Genomic DNA, 20,846 nt, shown 5'->3' with positions numbered 1-20,846 from the left:
AACGTTTACAACGACTAAATCAAAGAACAGTAAAAGTTAAATATGTCAAAAAGAAAAAAAGTCCCGAGCAGGAAGATCGATGTTATTTATGTATAAAGTAAACAGTATTAACGGGAGTGTTTCCTGCTGACACAGGGTTTTGATGTGGGCGGGGCCTCGGCGCTGAGACCGAGGAGGTGTGTCTTACTCGTTGAGGTGCGGCATGGAGATCCTCCTCTTTGCCTTCTGCACCATGTTGGCCTGGTTCCTCAGGTTGATGTGGATGACGGACGGCGCCAGCTTGCAGGGCTCGCCGTCCACCTGCATGGGGATGGGCTTGTAGGTGGTGAGGGTCACTTCCTTACACTGGTGGAGGCGTTCGCCGTGCCCGCCCACCTGCAGCGTGGCCTGATACCAACAACAACAACAACAACAACAGGTGACATCAGCGGGGGTCGTTTCATAACCTGGTGCAGTAATCTGATGACATATGAGGGCAGCTGTGATCAGCGGTGACCTCACCAGTGATGTCATGGTGAAGCCGATGACCTCGATGCAGCCGTCGTCGTGACGCTGAGGGTCGAAGTCCTGGTGCTCGCTGGGATGCCCCCACGGCACGGTGCCGGCACAGTACCTGCAGCAGGAACAGGAACACCGACGGGAACACCGATCAATAACGATGTGCTTCTGTTATCAGCAGAATCAGATTCTGAGATGACGGATGTCTTAAAAAACGCATCGTGTTGACAGATAAACGTCCACCGTTTGATGTGAAAGAGTTTTAAACCAGCATTTGTGTTCCCAGATGATGGTTTTCAGAGGTGTTCCTGAGTCCATGCAGTGATTTCCGCTTTAGAAGCAGTGTACCTGGGGATGTTGAGGAAGAGGAGACACTGCAGCTTCAGATCCTGCACTTTGGCTGTCAGGTCCGTGCCGTCACACTGAGGAGGAGGAGGAGCATACAGAGGGTCACGGCTTCATACATGACCCACAGCACACGCAACACGTCAGCGAGCTGCAGGATGAAGAGACGCTGCAGGTCTTCCTCATTCTGCAGAAACTTTCTCACTCCGTCTCCACTCACCACCACTTTGATGTGTTTAGCGAGATCTTTGGAGCTGCCGCTGAGGAAGTCGGAGAAGGCCGTCTGAAAAACACACACACACACACACACACACACACACACACACACACACACACACACACACACACACACACACACACACACACACACACACACACACACACACACACACACACACACACACACATCAGCAGCATGTTCCTGTGTGGATGGACCATAGATCCGACCGACCAGGACTCACCCCTGCATAGAACATCTTGTTCCTGAAACGGCTGTTGAACTTCTCTGGATTCGCCTCTGAACACAGAAACAGACTCAGTTCAGCACACGAACAATAAACAAACAAACAAACAACACAGTGCAAGTAACACATTGTGTAACATTGTGTAACAGTGTGTGACATTGTGACATTGTGTGACATTGTGTAACAGTGTGTAACATTGTGTAACAGTGTGTAACAGTGTGTGACAGTGTGCGACAGTGTGCGACACTTGTGTAACATTGTGTAAAAGTGTGTAACATTGTGACATTGTGTAACATTGTGTTACATTGTGTAACAGTGTGTAACATTGTGTAACAGTGTGCTACACTTGTGTAACATTGTGTAACAGTGTGTGACATTGTGTAACAGTGTGTAACATTGTGTAACAGTGTGTAACGGTGTGTAACAGTGTGTGACATTGTGTAACATTGTGTAACAGTGTGCAACACTTGTGTAACATTGTGTAACAGTGTGTGACATTGTGTGGCATTGTGTAACATTGTGTAACAGTGTGTGACCCAGAGCCACATCCAGCACCAACCTCTGGATTCGTGGAAGCCCAGCGTGACGTGTGCGTCGAAGCCCAGACTGAAGTAGTTGTTGAAGACGTCGATTGGAAGCTGAAAGAGAAACAGAGTTCCAGGTGAGGCGCCCCCTGCTGGTGGACCCTGAACGCCTCTCGGCACGGCGCTCCTCTGACTCACCTTATCTGTCTGATGCTCGTCCCGCTCCTCGGACGGGGCGTCCGGGTTCCCCTCCACGTTCAGGTTCCAGCGGTCCAGCTGCACGATGTTCCCGTCCTCCACGTGAGAGAGGATCTTGGTGATGGGTTCATCGGTGTAGCCCTGAGAGAGGAGGACAAGGAGGGAGTCAGTAGAACGTCAGTAGAACATCAGCAGAACGTCAGTAGAACTCTGGTAGAATGTCAGCAGAATGTCAGTAGAACGTCAGTAGAGCTCTGGTAGAATGTCACTAGAACGTCAGTAGAACTCCGGTAGAACATCAGCAGAACATCAGCAGAACGTCAGTAGAGCTCCGGTAGAACGTCAGCAGAACGTCAGTAAAACGACAGTAGAACTCCAGTAGAATGTTAGCAGAACGTCAGTAGAACTCGGGTAGAATGTCAGCAGAACGTCAGTAGAACTCCAGTAGAATGTCAGTAGAACATCAGTAGAGCTCTGGTAGAATGTCACTAGAATGTCAGTAGAACTCCGGTAGAATGTCAGTAGAACGTCAGTAGAACTCCAGCAGAATGTCGGCAGAACTCCGGTCGAATGTCAGTAGAACGTCAGTAGAACTCCGGTAGAATGTCGGCAGAACGTCAGCAGAACTCCGGTAGAATGTCAGTAGAACGTCAGTAGAACTCCGGTAGAATGTCGGCAGAACGTCAGCAGAACTCCGGTAGAATGTCAGTAGAACGTCAGTAGAACTCCAGCAGAATGTCGGCAGAACTCCGGTCGAATGTCAGTAGTACGTCAGTAGAACTCCGGTAGAATGTCGGCAGAACGTCAGCAGAACTCCGGTAGAATGTCAGTAGAACATCAGTAGAGCTCTGGTAGAATGTCACTAGAACGTCAGTAGAACGTCAGTAGAACTCCGGTAGAATGTCAGTAGAACGTCAGTAGAACTCCGGTAGAAGGTCGGCAGAATGTCAGTAGAACTCCGGTAGAATGTCAGTAGAACGTCAGCAGAACTCCGGTAGAATGTCGGCAGAACGTCAGTAGAACTCCGGTAGAATGTCAGTAGAACGTCAGTAGAACTCCGGTAGAATGTCGGCAGAACGTCAGCAGAACTCCGGCAGAATGTCAGTAGAACGTCAGTAGAACTCCGGTAGAATGTCAGTAGAACGTCAGCAGAACTCCGGTAGAATGTCGGCAGAACGTCAGCAGAACTCCGGCAGAACGTCAGCAGAACTCACCCCTCCCCAGTTGAGAGTCCTCGCCAGGTCGTTGCCCGTCCCCAGAGGGAGGATGCCCACAGGAGGCTGGGGGTGGAGCTTCAGCTGGTCCAAAACAGAGAGGATCCAGCCCACCTGAACGTACACACACACACCTGATGTTGACCTGTGTTTGTTTGTTTGTTTGTTTGTTTGTTTGTTTGTTTGTTTTACCTGATGTTGACCTGTTTGTTTATCTCATGTTTCAGCAGCAGTGTGTGTGTGTGACTCACCGTGCCGTCTCCTCCACAGGCCAAGATCCTCATGTTGGGCACTTTGCCGTACAACTCCAGCCTGCAGGGACACAAAGCAGAGACAAACTCAGACCGAGACAAATTCCAGGACCAGGAGGGATCACGTCTGAGAGTCCAGAGAGTCCAGAGAGTCCTGGTCTGAGGGTTCTGGTCTGAGAGTCTTGGTCTGAGGGTTCTGGTCTGAGAGTCCTGGTCTGAGGGTTCTGGTCTGAGGGTTCTGGTCTGAGGGTCTTGGTCTGAGGGTTCTGGTCTGAGGGTTCTGGTCTGAGAGTCCTGGTCTGGGAGTCTTGGTCTGAGGGTTCTGGTCTGAGAGTCCTGGTCTGAGGGTTCTGGTCTGAGGGTTCTGGTCTGAGGGTCTTGGTCTGAGGGTTCTGGTCTGAGAGTCTTGGTCTGAGGGTTCTGGTCTGAGGGTTCTGGTCTGAGGGTCTTGGTCTGAGGGTTCTGGTCTGAGGGTCTTGGTCTGAGGGTTCTGGTCTGAGAGTCTTGGTCTGAGGGTCCTGGTCTGAGGGTCCTGTTCTGAGGGTCTCACCCCTCTCTGGGTCCCCCCTTGGTCAGGTCGAACACCTGTCGAGGATTCAGGTACCACATGAAGGACTGGATGATCTTTGCTCCCTGAAACAGAAACAGATCTGCAGTGAGAATCCTCCACCCAGCAGGGGGCGCTGCACGCCCATAATATATAATATAATATATATCATAGAACTGTTTATTAACTGTATAAATAAACACAGTAGTCTAATCTGTTCTACTTTTTTCAGGCCAAAGTGAAATCTGGAGGGAAAAGTGAGAGATTGTATTAAGAAAAATCTAAACGAACCCCGACCCGACAGAAAGTGACCCGGTATGGATCATGAACTTCGACCTACCTGATTCCCGCCACTCTTCGGGTTGACAAACACCAGCAGCGGCTTCATGAGCTGCGAGGGAAGGGGCTTCACCAGGAAGGGCTTCCAGCGGCCATCTTGGAGCTGAGAGACAAGAAACAGGAGGCTCAGGAACCTGTCGAGGTCAGAGGTCAACACCTGAAGCACCTGAGCGGCGCCGCGGTTCGTCGGTACCTCGGCTCCCTTCTTGCTCGTCTTGTTGCACTTCAGCGACGTCCTCTTCTTCTTCTTGCTGGACTTCAGGGACGACTGCGGCCGCCGGACCCGGATGATCCAGGTGGGCGGGATGATGACGGCGGCGTGAGCGCCCAGCGAGCAGCACTCCTCTATCTGCTGCAGCATGAAGCACGTCACCTTGTTGTGGTACTGAAACGCAGACAGGAAGCGGCGGTGAAACGGACAGGAAGTCAGAGAGTCGCAGAGAGCTTATCTCTGAACGTGAACTCACCGCCTGTTTGCACCACGAGCAGCTGATGGCGACGATCTCTTTGCTGTGGAAGGAAAACTTCTGCTGGAATCCCTGTTGGAGAGACAGTCAGAGGCTCTGATCGGAAACCTGACGATACTACGTCCCGCCCACCGATAGCTGTAACCTGACTGCACCACAGGCCTGTCAATCAAACAGACACGCCCCCAAAAACAGGTCTTCTTGAATCTTCTTTTCTAATGAATGAGGGATTATTTTCAGATGGACCTCCAGAAAACTAATAAGAAGGAGTGACTTTAGCTAACAACACCGAGATAACTGATGGACACATTTTATTCACTTTGGATTTGATGAGAGAAGTTGAATGGGAGTCTATGGAGCCGGAGGCTTTTTGGAGCCGACCTCTAGTGGCACTCGCTGGTATTGCAGCTGAAGACACTTCTGGATCGGTCCTCCATAATTTTACAGTGAAATTTGGGACCAAAGCCGTGAACATAAAGTTGTTCTGTGATTTCTTCCAGGACAGACGGACTCACCTTCCCACACTGCCGACACTTCCCGGTCTGGCGCCTCCGGTGGACCCAGTGGTGTCGCACCGCGTTGAACTGAAAAACAAACACATGGTGAGCGAGCCGACCCGAGCGCCACCTGAACGCGCTCCGATGGTGCCGGCGGTACCCACCTCTCGGACCACCCGGGACCCCGGCTCCCTGAACGACGGCTTGCACCTGAAATTAATCTGAACAGAGAGACGAGCGTCTGTGAGCGGAGACAGAGACACCTGAGAGGACGAACATCAGGCCAGATGTTACCTTCTCCAGCTGCTCCATGCACATCGTGTGCACCGATATCTTACAGCCGGCGCACTTCTTCCTCGCCACTGACTTTTGCTGCAGAACAAAACAACAGAGTTGTGGATGTGTGTTTATGAAGGCTTTATAAACTGTTTAATGATTACAGCTCAGTTCTGATGTCGTGTTTCCACCAGTCGTCTTCATGGCTCTTAATGTTCTGTTTTATCTCCTGGAAAAAGAGCTGCAGGACGTCTGAACCAAAGTCCAGTCAAAAACTGTCGATTTTAACGTTTAACGCTGTTTGTCCGTTTATCTGTCTGCAAAACCTAAAACACGACGAACCCCAAGAAACCAGAAATGTTCATGAATCATTAATGAAATGTTATTTAAGGCTCAGTGATGTCAGCGACTCTCTCCTCTGATTGGCTGACTCTTTTTTTGAGTGACACACATCCAGACCAATCACATGTCTTGTAGCTTGTTAGCTTGATGACAGAACGACCGCTGTGTGTTTTCTTCCATGTTAAAAGGGTTGGACACTGGGCCGCGCTGTGGGTGGGCGTATGACATCACTGTGAGTTTGTGACATCACAAACTTACAGGAAGTCCAGTTGCTGAATACAAATGTGTGTTTCTCTGTGGGGACTTTTACAGTATTTATAGCAGCAGATTACAGGACATGAAATCTGATTTTATACAATATATCACCGTCGCCCCCTGCTGGTTTCTCCGGGACTCACCAGAGATTTGGCGACGCAGTACTGCTCTCCGACATAACAGAAGTCTCCAGAGCCGCTGGTCTCGAACCAGATGTGGTCCCCGAACTGGGCGTTATCCTGACACACAAACAAACACACACTTATCCACAGCGGGAGGGGGGGGTGGGCGGAGCCAGGCTACTGATAACCTGACCTTTAAAATCTCATTTCACTGGATCAATGAGCAGCTGATTCCTCATTGGTTGAATCTCTGATCAGCAGATTGTGAGACGATGAAGAGACTCACGGTCCAGTCGACGGTGCTGCTCGGCTCCTGAGGCGGGTCGCTCTGTCCGGACGCCGACACATTGGGCTGCGTCGCCGCTTGCTGCAGGCCCGACTTGGCGATTCCCTTCCTGCAACCACAAGAGCACAAAACCGTTTCTGTCGTTCGAGTGTCGGGAAAAATATTCAGTTTGTTCGGCGTGTTTCTGTCAAATTTTTGTCAAAAAGAAACAGTTTATTACACAAAAGTTAAAAACATGAAATAAACCAAAATAAAGCACCAATGGGCTAAAAAACAACAACCATTTGTTCACGAATGTTGGAATGAGACTGATGTTACCACGTTAGTTCTGGTCATTGTTGTCATGACAACTGATAGCAAAACAGCTGCTGCACACACACACTGCATCGTGGGAACAGTGAGTCCTCCAAAATAAAAGCACAGCAGCAGAGAATCTGTAGACTTCAAATTAAAAGTTAAGTCCAAGTTACACACTTATATTATTATTTTATTTTAGTGTATCAGAATCAAATGTTTTTGTTCAGCTGCAGGTTTCTGGGCTCTGATTGGATGTAGACTGAGATTGTTTCTGGGCTCTGATTGGATGTAGACTGAGATTGTTTCTGGGCTCTGATTGGATGTAGACTGAGATTGTTTCTGGGCTCTGATTGGATGTAGACTGAGATTGTTTGTGGGCTCTGATTGGATGTCATTTCATTCTGGGAACACTGATTTCAGGTTCTTTGCAGTTTTAAGATGCTGAAGTGCTTCACACTAAGGTCACCGAGTCACCTGCTCATGCATCCAGATGAAACACACACACACACACACACACACACACACACACACACACACACACACACACACACACACACACACACACACACACACACAGATTGACCTGAGCAGCAGAGCAGTGATCAGTCGATGACTCCGTCCTGTGTGATTAGCGCTGCTGCTAATGAGCCTCAGCTCTGTGGAGGATGTTTGTTTCTGCAGCGTTTCATCACTTATTTATGTGGAGCTCAGTTTGGGCTTCCTACGAGCTGCAGGGTGTGTCCGATCGGCAGCAGGGGACCGGCCCCCGACCCTCAGAGGCCACAACAAACATCAGTGATGCTGATCTGTCAATTTATTTTTTACGTTTATAGCCCCCAGATTACCTCCCAGTTTAACTCCCAGTTAATTTCCCATTTTACATCCAAGTTTAGGTTTAACCCCCAGTTTACCTTCAAGATCGACTCCCAATTTGACTCCCCAGTTTACCTCACAGTTTAGTCGTTGGCGGCGCCAAACACAAACACAGTGAAACCAGTCAGCTGACTGCGGACTACATACAGCAGGAAGGTGCTCCAGCTCTCCAGGCAGGAGTCGTATCCGTTGGCCGTCAGCGGGCTCAGGGCTCCGGGGCCCCGGTGGAGGGCCGGGTGGTTGAAGTAGTAGACGGAGCTCCTGCGGCTGGGCAGCGGGGGCCCCCTCCCTGGCCAGGGGCTCCCAGCTTTGGAGACGGTGGAGATCCTCCTCTTCTTCCTCTGGCTGGTGGTCCGGCAGCAGCTGTAGGGGGCGGAGTCTCCTGCGAATTGCTGAGAGGAGTTCCTGCGGAGGCAGCGGGGGGCCCGGATCAGCGGCCGCCACGCTGACCGCAGGTGGGGAGCTTTCCTCACCCCCGTCACGGTGGAGGTTGGGGAGGGGTGTGGCTCAGGGGACCAGGACACGTCGTCCTCCGCCTCAGCCGGATACTCAGACACCTCGCTGGCTTCTGATTGGCTGTCGTTGGCGGTGGAGTAATCGCTGCTGTCGTCGTCTCTATCTGAGTGGAGGCTACTGGAGCGGGAGAACATCCTCATGTTGTTGTCCCCGCCCCTCACCTCCACCTGTTGTTCTCCGGCCAGTGGCCCCTCCACCTCCTCCTCCTCCTCCTCCTCAGCCATCTGGATCAGACTGGCCAACAGCATGGACGGGCCCAACAGGTGGGTGTCGATGGTGCGCAGCTTCCCCACCTTCCTCCGGCACACGGCGAACCTCGGGTTGAGGCTGGGGGTGGTGGTGCTGGAGCGTCGGCGAGTTTGCCCCGCCCACCGGCCGTGTCGGGGTGTCTTCGCCAGGCGGCCCCCGCCCGCGCACGGCGGCCCCGCCGGCAGCTGGACACTGGGCCGGCGGCGCTGGGTGAGGGTGTTGGACGGCAGCCCCACGCTGGACCTGCGGCGGGCCTTGCTGGTGGGGACGGCCACGCTGGGCCTCCGCTGGCGACAGGACTTTTCTGCATCCACCTGGAGAGCAGCGTCCTTCCTCTTAAAGTGGCGCCGGAAGAAAGTGTCCATGACGGAGCGGAGCGGCGCTCTGAGAGGCTGTCGGACGTAAAGAGCAGTTAGCGGAGGAGGCGGACGGCACAGCCACACATCGGACTTACTGGACCACCATCGGCTCTGAGTGGGACGTGTTTTGTGACGCATTAACGTCTCTACTCTGTCCAACCATCAGTGAGGTCATCAACCATCAGTGAGGTCATCAACCATCAGTGATGTCATCGTTGGTTTGTGAACGTTATGAATCCTCCAGTTCAGATTCTGTCCGTCACCATCTTTGCTAGTTCGGAGCGGTTTGGAGCAGGAAGTGACCATATTTGGACGAGCTGGGGGAGGAGCCAGCGGTGGATCTGACCGATCGGTGGTATTGCAGCTTAAGACACTTCTGCATCAGAACCATTTTTCAGACCCGGAAGCTACGAACACTTTTATATTCAGTCTGTGGTTCTGTCGTATCGACCGTACGGGAGATCCGAGCAGAGGTCAAAGTTCAAACATGAAAACAACAAACTGTTCATCACCAAAATGCTCATAAAGACCAAGCAGTCCTCTGACGGGACCGTTTGTTTCTGAGGACCCGGCTCGTGTTACTGAGGAATCGGATCCCCCGTTCAACCTGCAGCTGCATGAATTATACAGCAGGAAGTGTGTGTGTGTGTGTGTGTGTGTGTGTGTGTGTTGGGGGGGGTGGTTCTCCACGGGGGGGGGGGGGAGCATGACAACAGGAAGCTGTCATCGCTGCTGTGGTACCGACAACAACAGTAATTAAAGCCACGATTACCTGCCCCCCCCCCACACACACACACACACAAGAAGAACATTACACCAGCAATTAGACGGTGACGACGGCTTCACTTCGTCCAAGTCTCAAACTTTCTCTCCGATCCTAGTGGTCGGGTTCACGTCTAATTCCTGCTGCAGTCAGCAAACGCAGACGGACTCAGCTGACCTCTGACCTCTGCTGCAGGAGGTGATGACGCAGCGATTATCACCACGGCGACCGACAGGTGTCAGCTGCTGCAGGGAAACCTTTTCTATTAATAGAGCGCCCTCCTTACTTTCACCTACAGGTAACGGGTAACACTGCAGTCACATGACCTGCACGTTTAAGTTTTCACAATAAAATACTAATCTAATAAAATAAGATTTTTAAACTACAGTCTGGATGAATCTGTTGGTAACAGCTGATTAAAAACTATGTTTTCATTCCTCCTGAAAAGATGAAAATCAAATCAGGTGTCTCGTAAACCTGCGAACAGTCTAAAGAAAATTACATTATTTCTTCCACAAAGATTGTTCTGTAATTAATCCTCAGATTTCTTGGTAGACTCAAAACTTGGATTTGGATAAAGTTTTATTAGAAATGATGAAAAATGAATAAAAGATTGAAGATGATTACTTTTATCAGTTTCAACCATCAGTGATGTCATCGTTGGTTTGTGAACATTATGAATCCTCCAGTTCACATTCTGTCCGTCACCATCTTTACTAGTTCGGAGCAGTTTGGAGCAGGAAGTGACCATATTTGGACGAGCTGGGGGAGGAGCCAGAGGTGGATCTGACCGATCTGATCGGAAACCTGACGATACTACGTCCCTCCCACCGATCGCTGTAACCTGACTGCACCACAGGCCTGTCAATCAAACAGACACGCCCCCAAAAACAGGTCTTCTTGAATCTTCTTTTCTAATGAATGAGGGATTATTTTCAGATGGACCTCCAGAAAACTAAGAAGAAGGAGTGACTTTAGCTAACAACACCGAGATAACTGATGGACACATTTTATTCACTTTGGATTTGATGAGAGAAGTTGAATGGGAGTCTATGGAGCCGGAGGCTTTTTGGAGCCGACCTCTAGTGGCACTCGCTGGTATTGCAGCTGAAGACACTTCTGGATCAGAACCATTTTACAGAGCTGAAGCTACGAAGTCTTTTATATCCAGTCTGTGATTTAAATACTATAAATAAATCTACTGACTGACACACTGAGTGTGTTTGAACGGTGATGCGTTCACTGACTGATGCATGTGAGCCCTTCACAGCAAAACTCATGAATTTACAGTGTTTTTCTTAACCTTCCAAGACGAGTCGTCCTCAGATCAGCTGATCTGTCACAACATGATTTATAGGACTTCCACGTCTTCCTGGAGTTTCACGGCCACTGTAGATTCTCCGACACGCTCAGAAGCATGGAGGTGTTCAGGTGGTTGCAATCTGCAGCACCACCACTAGATGTCTCTAAAACCTGCACACGGCTCCTTTAAAACACTTAGTCAAATTTACCTTTTCAGTTTTTTTATGATGTTTTAATGCGTTTATTTGATTATATTTATGTTTTAAATGTTGTTGTTTTTTCAGTCGCTGATTTGTTTGTTTTATCTTTTATCTATTTATTTATTTTTTCATTATTACTCTTGTTTAGAATCTTTTTTTAATCGTTTATATTATTTTTTCATTCTCCTGTGTTTCAGTCTGTTTTACTGTTTGACCTTTGACCTGTCCATCAGTCGTCAGGGAAACACTTCGACCTGAATAAACAAACTGATTGATTAACTGATTCATGTTTGTGGAAAGAAAATCCTTCCACAATATTTACTTTATTAAAAAGGCCATAAAAAGAACGTCACACGTGAGTAATGAGTTTCTGTTTGAGTCGATATATTTTCATGTTTTACAGCTTCTTCACGGTTTTCTGTCCTAAATGAGAAATGTTACAAAAGAAGAAGAAGACGACGTGAAACTGCAGGAGAGAAGAGAGCTGATCAACTTATTGATCACTGATCAGATCAAAGTTGATCATTTTTATTCATGTTACTCCCTTATTCTATTTTTAATGTCATTTTGATTTAAATAAAGGTATTATTGTGGATTTATCATCATTTATAAGGAACTTTGATCGGATGATTTCAGATGTATTGACCACTTCAACAGATTGGCTGTCATTTAATTATTGATTTGATTTCAGTTTGTATTTAAACATTTTAGGATTATTTTTAACTTGAACGTTTTGCAAAATCTATAATTTTTGCACTTTTCCTTTAAATATGTTTCAGTTATTTCTTCACTGTTGATTCAAACGCAGTATTTATTCAATATTTTCTGCTCTTCATTGTTAAACTTAAAGATAAAACAAACAATTGAACTTTGACCCCCGCTGATGTTCGATCAAGCAGCCAATCATGGCTGATCTCTGCCGGAACCGATCGATCAATAAAAACGTGACGAACTAAAACGCGTCAGCAGGACAAACGTAGCGATCGACTGCTAACAGCATTAGCATCGTAGCGGAGGGTTAGCACAGCGAGCTAACATTAGCATGCTAACAGTTTTTCAGCTGTTTGCTAACAAAAACTTAATTCAAACAGTAGCGACGCACTTTTTGTTCCTTTAAATGTTTCCATTCACTTGGACAGCTTTAAATAAATAAAATTTAAAAAAAACAGGAAATGATGAAACTTTCAAAATAAAAGCTGGAAAATCACAAAAACATTTTTCCACTTTGCATATGTGATATCAAAAAACTAAATAAAACTATTTCAACCCTTCAGGAGCTGTTTTAACCAGATACTAAACAGGTAAGTGGAAACACGGAGCGAGTTTTGATCTCCATTCATCAGGTTTTAATCAAACAGTTGCAGATGTTATATTCTGCCATAAAACAGCCTGTTCCCCTGTTCACCGGTTCCCCTGTTCACCTGTTCACCGGTTCACCGAGCAAACAAACAGAAAGCAGCACGTCAAACCGGACACGGAGTCAGAGAGAGACTCAGGACAAAAAACTGAAAATAGTTTCTCATTTAAAGTCAAATTATTTTTAGACTTATTTCTATTAAAGCAAAGTTTTGGATCTGCTGCTGGTTTTAACAACATTTAAAAAGAAACCTGCCGAGACGCGTTTACATCGAGTGAACATATTGAAGTGTTCCTGCCAGCATCAGATGAAGAAGAAGAAGAAGAAGAAGAAGAAGAAGAAGAAGAAGAAGAAGAAGAAGAAGAAATCAGAGCGTCCGATGGTCCAGCAGATCAAAAGAACACAACGAGCAGCAGAAAGCAGCTTCATACAACCTGAGAGGAAGATCGGTCCGTCCGGCACCGACGAAGACGAGCAGCTCACTGAGAGCAGAGACGCTAAGCTGCTGAAAATAACTCACAGCAGCTCCGACTGATCTGAGAGCAGCCGCACAGCACACCGTTTCCTGCTGCACCCAGGAGCTCATCCAGCACAGAACCAGGACCAACAGAACCAACACTGAACCAGGACCAACAGAACCAGGACTGATCCAAGACTAGCTGATCCAGGACCACAGACTGTATAGACGTAGCTTCTGGGTCAGAAGCCTGAAGTCAATGCAGAAGTGTCTTCAGCTGCAATACCAGCGAGTGCCACTAGAGGTCGGCTCCAAAAAGCCTCCGGCTCCATAGACTCCCATTCAACTTCTCTCATCAAATCCAAAGTGAATAAAATGTGTCCATCAGTTATCTCGGTGTTGTTAGCTAAAGTCACTCCTTCTTATTAGTTTTCTGGAGGTCCATCTGAAAATAATCCCTCATTCATTAGAAAAGAAGATTCAAGAAGACCTGTTTTTGGGGGCGTGTCTGTTTGATTGACAGGCCTGTAGTGCAGTTTCTGGCTGAAATTTCAAACTGGAGGCTTAAAAATATTCACAAACCGACGGGTGATCTTACGGTGATCCAGCTGATCCAGGACCGGCTGATTTAACAGCTCTCGTCCTTTTGTCCTCCCTCACTTCAGTTTAGCTCATATAGAGATGAATGGAGCCGCCGGTCCATCCCAGAATACTCCTCATTAACACTACAAGGCTGCTGCTGCATTATGGATCCAATTAAAAAAAAGAAGAGGAAGAAGACAGGAAGCGAAGCCGCATGGTAATGTGTCCAAACAGAGAGTCGATCATTGTAAACCTGATGTTCAGCCTAATTATCACATTCTGTTGGTAGCTTCTGCCGTTGCTATGGAGCGGGACGCATGGCAACCAGGGCGGAGCTTCTTCAACGCTGCTCATCAGCTGGAGGGAAAAACTGAAAAATAAAATCTTCTACATGTGTGTTCAGTATCGGACTGTGAACAACTCGCCATCCAGAACCTCCAGAACCTTTCAGAACCACCAGAACCTTTCTGAAACTCCAGAACCTTTCAGAACCACCAGAACCTTTCAGAATCTCCAGAACCTTTTAGAACCCCCAGAACCTTTCAGAACCCCCTTCCCACTCCCCCCTTGCAGCAGCGTTTAAATCAGGAGACGATCTGAAACCTGAAGAGGCTTAAAAGATCAGCAGGATTAAAGTGTGACGCTGCTGTCAGGTCTGATTTACAATATTAAACTGTGACTGCGTTCATCAGCAGCTTCAACACTTCAAAACTTTAAAACACGACAATAAACTAAACAAATCAACGCAGATTTAAACACGCTGCTGACTATTAAAGTCCAGAAATATCAGCTGAGTCGGGACTTTAAAGAATCTGTGCTTACAGCAGAACTTTTTATTCATTTATTTATTTATTGATTGATTGATTGTAGTTTTTAATTCTTTTATTGTTGATTTCAGATTTATATGTGAGAGGTAACGACTGTCTGTGTAACATGACGGAGAATCAGCGCCACCATGAGGACAGAAAAATAAGCGGAGAGAAGTTTTACTTTTACTTTTAATGATAAATTAAACTTGTTTTTGATTCTCGTGTCGATGATGTCAGTTTCAGGAATAAACACATTCGGTCTCTTTCAGCTCAAAGTTTGTTCAAAAGAGTTTGTTTTTAAAATGTCGTCTTCAGAAGGAAGAGACTGAAACAGCTGGGTGTGGACAGATGTGACGGTATCCATGGTAACGCCGATATACAAACAGGTCTTTTCTCCTGAAGGTTAGCAGGGTGTCTAAGATAACTCGTGGAGAAATTTTAATTGGGAGTCTATGGAGGCTTTTTGGAGCCGACCTCTGGTGGCACTCGGGGGTATTGCAGCTTAAACCACTTGTGCCCCGCCCACTTTTTGACATGTGGGCGGGGAAGAAGTGGTGGTATTTGATGACATACCTGTGACAAGTCGTTAAGTTGAGGCTCGTTTCTAAGGAAAAGAGGAGGCAGGTTTACAATCAATAATGATGCCGTTTCCATGGAGACCTGCTGCTACAGAAACCAATGAGCCCACAGGAGGAAACACTGATTAATCAGAGGTTAAAGGTCAAACTACATGTCGCAGATAATAAACTTCAGAATGACTTTTAAATTAATTGATGCATTGATGTGAATGTTTCTTTCATCGCTGGTCAGAAAAATAAATTAATTTATCTTATTGAATAAAACCTCATTGAGCAGAATGTCCAGCTGTCAATCAAACCTCCAACAGCCTGAAACACTCGAGTATGTGTGTGTGTGTGTGTGTGTTGGTGTGTGTGTATGCATTTGTGTGCAGATTAGTTCCCCTTAAATAAAACCCGGCTTCAGTTTCAAGGCGGGAAACTGACACGGACCAGGTGAGAGTGAGGTATCAGCTATCTGAGTCACACACACACACACACACACACACACACACACACACACACACACACACACACACACACACCGGCTCAGCGCTGTGATGATGACACTCTGCTGCCCTCTGCAGGTGATTATGTTCTCCTGCAAGCTGTGACATCACAGCAGCTCCGGCTGCTCTCATTGGCCGCCTGCTCAGAGTTCAGGTGCTCCTGATGACCGATCTGTCACTCCTCCTCCTCTTCCTCCTCTACCTGGCCCTCCTCTTCCTCATCAGATCTTCCTTCTTTAGTTCATCATCATCCTCCTCCTTCTGACCCTGGCCAGATGACAGTAGATGGCCTCTTCCTCCTCCTCCTCTTCCTCCCTCAGAGCCTCAGTGTCCCTCCTGGACCGGAGTATTTATAGAAACAGGGGCAACGAGTGACAAAGATAGACCAGGAAATGGGTCTGTGTAATCCCTGGGTCCTGACTGCATCTCACACACACACACACACACACACACACACACACACACACACACACACACCCCTCTTCAGAAGCGTCTGGAACGTGGGGACTAATGATGGACGGGCCGATCTACTTCCTGCAGAGCTGGTTCCTGTCAGCGCTCTTCTTCAGTCTGTCCTGAAATGAGTTCTTCTTCCTGTGTTGAACTTAAAGAACCATCACGGAGCTCAAAGTGATAAAAAGAGTCTAAAAGTGACATATCTGTCCAGAACAGTCTGTGATTGTAATATAGAAGCAAAGAACACATCTGCTGTCAGAATAAGAGCTTCAGATGCTGTTTAAATCACATTTATTCAACAACAACTAAAGTGCAGCACCACTAGCAGCTGCCTCCAATAGACTCCCGTTGACTAAGCACCCAGTTTTCTCCTGTAAAACTATACTTACAACATAAACCTGCTCTTTTTTTTGACTCTTCACACTGATCAGGTGGATTTATTTTGACCCTGAGACGAGGTCAGGTGTCACAGTGTCCCGCCTGGATTGTTTCATGAACACTGAACCCTTCAGCCAGATCTGATAAGAGCAGGAGATCCGAGAGGACAGTGAACCTGCCAGACGGGACTCAGGGCAGAGAAAACCCTGTCTACCAGAGAACACTGTGGAACTGCAGAGCTGTTGGCCCCGCCCCCTCAGTGATGTCACAACAGGTGCATTCCGTCTACTGCCAGAGGTGAGAAACCTGCTGTGACATCACAGACGGGGGGCGTGGCCTGTCTCAGACTACAGAGGTTTCCGTGTCCGGCTGCAGTGAAACAGAATAGGAGAGCAGGGGGTCCATTTCACAAGGAAACATCTGATCCAGACAGCAGTGTGTGTGTGTGTGTGTGTGTGTGTGTGTGTGTGTGTGTGTGTGTGTGTGTGTGTGTGTGTGTGTGTGTGTGTGTGTGTGTGTGTGTTAATACATGTATTACTAATTTAGCTGGGAAATAATTTTTGTTCAGACTTTTGTGGAAACTTGACTTTCTTTCAGGGACACAAACAACAAGTTTCCAAGCAGACTGAGGACGTCTGCTTGGGACAGACCGTCTGCATTGTCCTCACATTGAATTGATGACTTTCTCTTTGCTAGCAGACAGGTGGTTTGTTTCCTCTTGTGTGCACACCTTACCTACATTTATTTATTATTTTCGATGTAATAAATATGTAAATATGTAATCCTGCTGTAGTTCTATTCTAATTCAATTTACAGCAACATATATTTTCTGATTAAGTAAACTCCACAAACAAGTCGATCATATGTGAATTTAACATATTGATCTGCAGGTTCACCTATTTAAACTAATTTTAGTAAAGTTTTTTAGTGTATTTGAACTGTACTTTCTATTATTTAAACGTCCAGTCGATTGTTGAATTCACTCAAACAAAGTTATTTCATATCATCTGTAATTTATTCAGTTATTCAGTTATTTCATGTAAAAGACGGCGAGTCTTTCTGAGCCTGTCGCCTCTAATCAGGTCAGAGAGGGAGGCAGCAGGTCCTCGTCATCCTGACGGGGCCTCCGACACCAGTAATTAGTAATGTAGTAATCAGTCATATCAGCGCTCAGCAGAGGCCTGACACCGTGTTCACAGCAGCTTTAAAGGAGTAATCCACCGTTTCCTGTTAAAAAACACTCCCGAGTGACGAGAGGAGAGCCGACAGACCGATACGCGACGTCGTTATCTGGGGAGTCACGTAGTTTCCTTTTTGTATTTTCAAACAGGGTCAACCTGATTTTGTGGTTTCTGAATCTCAGTTTCACAGTCAAACAAAAAACACAAATACACACTGAACACGAGCGACCGCGAGGAGAAGAGCGTCATACAACATATATGACATGCATATAACGACACGCAACGTGGAAGAACACGGAAACAGGACGACCTGCGAGGAGGAAGTATCCTCTCCTTGCTCGTCTAAATATGGTCACGTCTGGTTTAAAAAGAACAAGATGGCAACAGCTGAAATTCTAAATTGAGTCTTCAGCTCACAAACCGACGGATGACATCACAGTTGGTTGCCATGGGATACGACAGACGGACTCTTCTCAGTGAATCCTGTTAATGTCATAATTTCCAAACACTGCTCTCCATGAAACATGGAGAAGTCCTGCAGAACCAGAACCAGAACTCGTCCCTCTGGTTCATGAAGCGTTAAGCGGCCCCACTCAGGCTGCAGCGTGCAGACCAACATGTCCCAGCTCCTTCCACAGATCCTCCAACACCTGCACAGGTAAACCAACATGGAGCCCGCGTTACACGAAGAACCAGGACGAACGAAAACAGGCCTGCAGGGGGGTCACCAGGGGTTACCAGAGGTCACCAGGGGTTTTCCAGAGGTCACCAGGGGTTACCAGGGGTCACCAGGGGTTTTCCAGAGGTCACCAGGGGTTACCAGGGGTCACCAGGGGTTACCAGAGGTCACCAGGGGTTTTCCAGAGGTCACCAGGGGTTACCAGGGGTCACCCTCTGAAGATTTCATATAAAATAATTTCTGTTGTTTTTATTTGTTTATGTTTTCTTTATATAAACAACATCTTCCTCTTCCTCATTGCTCTTCATCTTCTTCTTGTTTCTGTTCATGTTCTTCAGACGACTGATGATGATGTTTCAGCTGATTCAGTTTTTTTTTTCTTGCAGCCGTTCAGACTTTTTCAATTTTTAAATAACAGCAGATGAATAAAAGAGTTTCTCCTTTAGAGCCGTAAAGGAGTAGGAAGAGGAGGAGGAGGAGGAGGAGGAGGAGGAGGGGGCCTCCTGCGCCTCCTCCTCCTCCTCTGTCCTTGGAGAGCTACAGATTGAATCCTCTCCTCCGGAGTCCAATGCTCCCATCAGACCCTAAAAATGAGCATTTTTAATTAATTGCTCTTCCAATCCGTTAATAGCAGCTATAATTAGAGGAGCGGAGAGATTAAACCACCCGACCGAACTTCAGGCTGCACTTGTTACCTTTTATATTCACGGCCGGCGTGTCGTCGAGGATCTGAGCGAGTCCGGCTCGGTGTGATCAGTGGACTCAGAGGGAGCGTCGGCTGATGCAGTGAAAGTACTCGAGTATTTTAAAGGTTGTGAAGGAGGACGAGTCCTTCAGACGAGATAACACATATTCAATATAAAATAAAATATTAAACACAATCCTGTATCATCGCTCTTTAGTCTAAATTATTCTGTTTATTTTACGATTTATTTTATTGTTTTTAAGTTGTTTCAGTGATTTCTGTGAAGATTAACTCCTGATATCAATAAACTATCTGATCAACAGGGTTTAACTGTGTGTGTGTGTGTGTGTGTGTGTGTGTGTGTGTGTGTGTGTGTGTGTGTGTGTGTGTGTGTGTGTGTGTGTGTGTGTGTGTGTGTGTGTGTGTGACTAACACACACGCTGCCGTGTTGCTCAGAGATCACAGCAGAACAAAGAGGAAGTCGGCTGCGGGAAACATGAGCTCAGGCACACGGGTGATGTGGTGTGTGTGTGTGTGTGTGTGTGTGTGTGTGTGTGTGTGTGTGTGTGTGTGTGTGTGTGTGTGTGTGTGTGTGTGTGTGTGCGTGCGTGTGTGCGTGTGTCCTCTGTGTTTGCAGCAGGTGCACAGATACACTTTCAAGGAATTATTGCAGCAGCTGATGATTCATTTTCTATATTAATCAATATTTTTTATATAAAAACATCAGAACAGTGAAATATTCCTTTAATAAAACTAATAATTTTATAAACAATCTTGTTTTGTCTAAAATCCCAAAAATATTCCGTTTATTATGAAGTCCGACAAAAATAAATTAAAAAAAATCTAAACTCAATAAGTGAATGTTGACATCGTTTGATCAAAGTCAACGTGGTGTTTTTTTACGCTACACATTACCCATGATGCACCTGGGCTGTGTGAGCAGAACGTCAACAAGTGTAATTTTATCTCAGAATTTTGTTCTGCATCAAAATTACATCAAAATCAAACATCAGCTGCTTTCCATGGAAACACATTTCTACCAATAAAAAAATAAATTAAGAAAAGTTTGTCCTAAATAGAAAAATGTTTATGGGGGAAAAAAATTGGACATAAAAATCGAGAATTCTGAATTAAAAAAACAACCGTTACATCAAAAAGTAAAGCTGTTTATCTTTTATTATTTTCTGTCGTAAATTAAATATCGATCTGTTCTGAGGAAGAATTTCTGCCATTGAGGGAGAAATAAAGACAAAATGTTATAATGATTAAAAAAAATATTCATGGCGAGGTACAATTTTAATGCAATAAGGCAAAATAATGAGTTAAAAAGGCAATATTTTACAATGAATAAATTGAGATAAAAAGTTTTGGATTAAAATCAGTCAATCAATCAAATAAAGTCAAACTTATGAGCTAAAATGTTAAATGTTAAAATGTCAAATCTAAAAAGTCGATTCCAAATCAAAATTAAACATCAAATTAATGAGTTGAAGTTAAAAATGATTCATTAAAAAGTCACATTATGCCATAGATAATAGATATAGATAAAAATTCATAATAAAGAGTTTTAAGCTCATAATTTTGAGCTTTTAAATATAAAATTTTTACTTTTTATCTCATAAATTGGATTTACAGTGAACTTTTATCTTTTTAAATATGTCTCTTAAAGGCATTATTCGTTAGGTTTATCAGCCTGTCATCCTGCTGTGAACTCAGACCAGTTTTAATCAGATACGATCAGCGACATGAAAACCTGCAGCCGGCCACAAACAACACGTCCAAAAGAAAAAAACAGATCAGAGAGTGACCGATCGATCGGCCGCTGAATTATTTACTTTATTAAAAAAAAGTGCTACAATCACAGAAGCACAGAAAATATTTTAGTTCCAGGATCTTAAATGTGAGAATTTTACATTACAGTAAAGTGATGTCAAACATTTGATGAGGTCACTCTGGAACCAAAGTCCATTCATGTTTTTGATGTTTTAAGGCTCAGAAACCCGCCCAGAAGA

At 46.1% G+C, this 20,846-nt stretch overlaps 1 protein-coding gene across 4 annotated transcripts in view; it reads right to left on the bottom strand.

Moving 5' to 3' along the window:
• dgkzb (diacylglycerol kinase, zeta b) overlaps positions 1-20,846 on the bottom strand; it is a 30,835-nt gene that overhangs the window by 7,193 nt on the left and 2,796 nt on the right. For 2 of the 4 annotated variants that reach the window (XM_069724470.1, XM_069724471.1), the window contains exons 2-18: positions 6,626-6,734; positions 6,361-6,456; positions 5,639-5,716; positions 5,509-5,565; positions 5,363-5,431; positions 4,848-4,919; positions 4,382-4,765; positions 4,045-4,127; positions 3,495-3,555; positions 3,244-3,357; positions 2,030-2,170; positions 1,867-1,945; positions 1,305-1,360; positions 1,064-1,126; positions 847-920; positions 502-613; positions 188-387 (exon numbers count right to left, since the gene is read on the bottom strand). In XM_069724470.1, coding sequence (XP_069580571.1) covers positions 188-387; positions 502-613; positions 847-920; positions 1,064-1,126; positions 1,305-1,360; positions 1,867-1,945; positions 2,030-2,170; positions 3,244-3,357; positions 3,495-3,555; positions 4,045-4,127; positions 4,382-4,765; positions 4,848-4,919; positions 5,363-5,431; positions 5,509-5,565; positions 5,639-5,716; positions 6,361-6,456; positions 6,626-6,734 — 1,848 coding nt within the window. Of the gene's footprint in view, positions 1-187; positions 388-501; positions 614-846; positions 921-1,063; positions 1,127-1,304; positions 1,361-1,866; positions 1,946-2,029; positions 2,171-3,243; positions 3,358-3,494; positions 3,556-4,044; positions 4,128-4,381; positions 4,766-4,847; positions 4,920-5,362; positions 5,432-5,508; positions 5,566-5,638; positions 5,717-6,360; positions 6,457-6,625; positions 6,735-7,942; positions 8,941-20,846 lie in introns of those variants that run through there. The other 2 variants (XM_069724473.1, XM_069724472.1) reach the window with 2 other exon arrangements.

Source organism: Brachyistius frenatus, unplaced genomic scaffold (assembly GCF_029030835.1).
Source record: "Brachyistius frenatus isolate BFR_SWC_R1_liver_20210118 unplaced genomic scaffold, ASM2903083v1 Contig_378, whole genome shotgun sequence".
In the NCBI taxonomy this organism is placed as follows: domain Eukaryota; kingdom Metazoa; phylum Chordata; class Actinopteri; family Embiotocidae; genus Brachyistius; species Brachyistius frenatus.
Note: the sequence above shows the minus strand (reverse complement) of the source record. Positions and strands in the feature narration are given on the sequence as shown.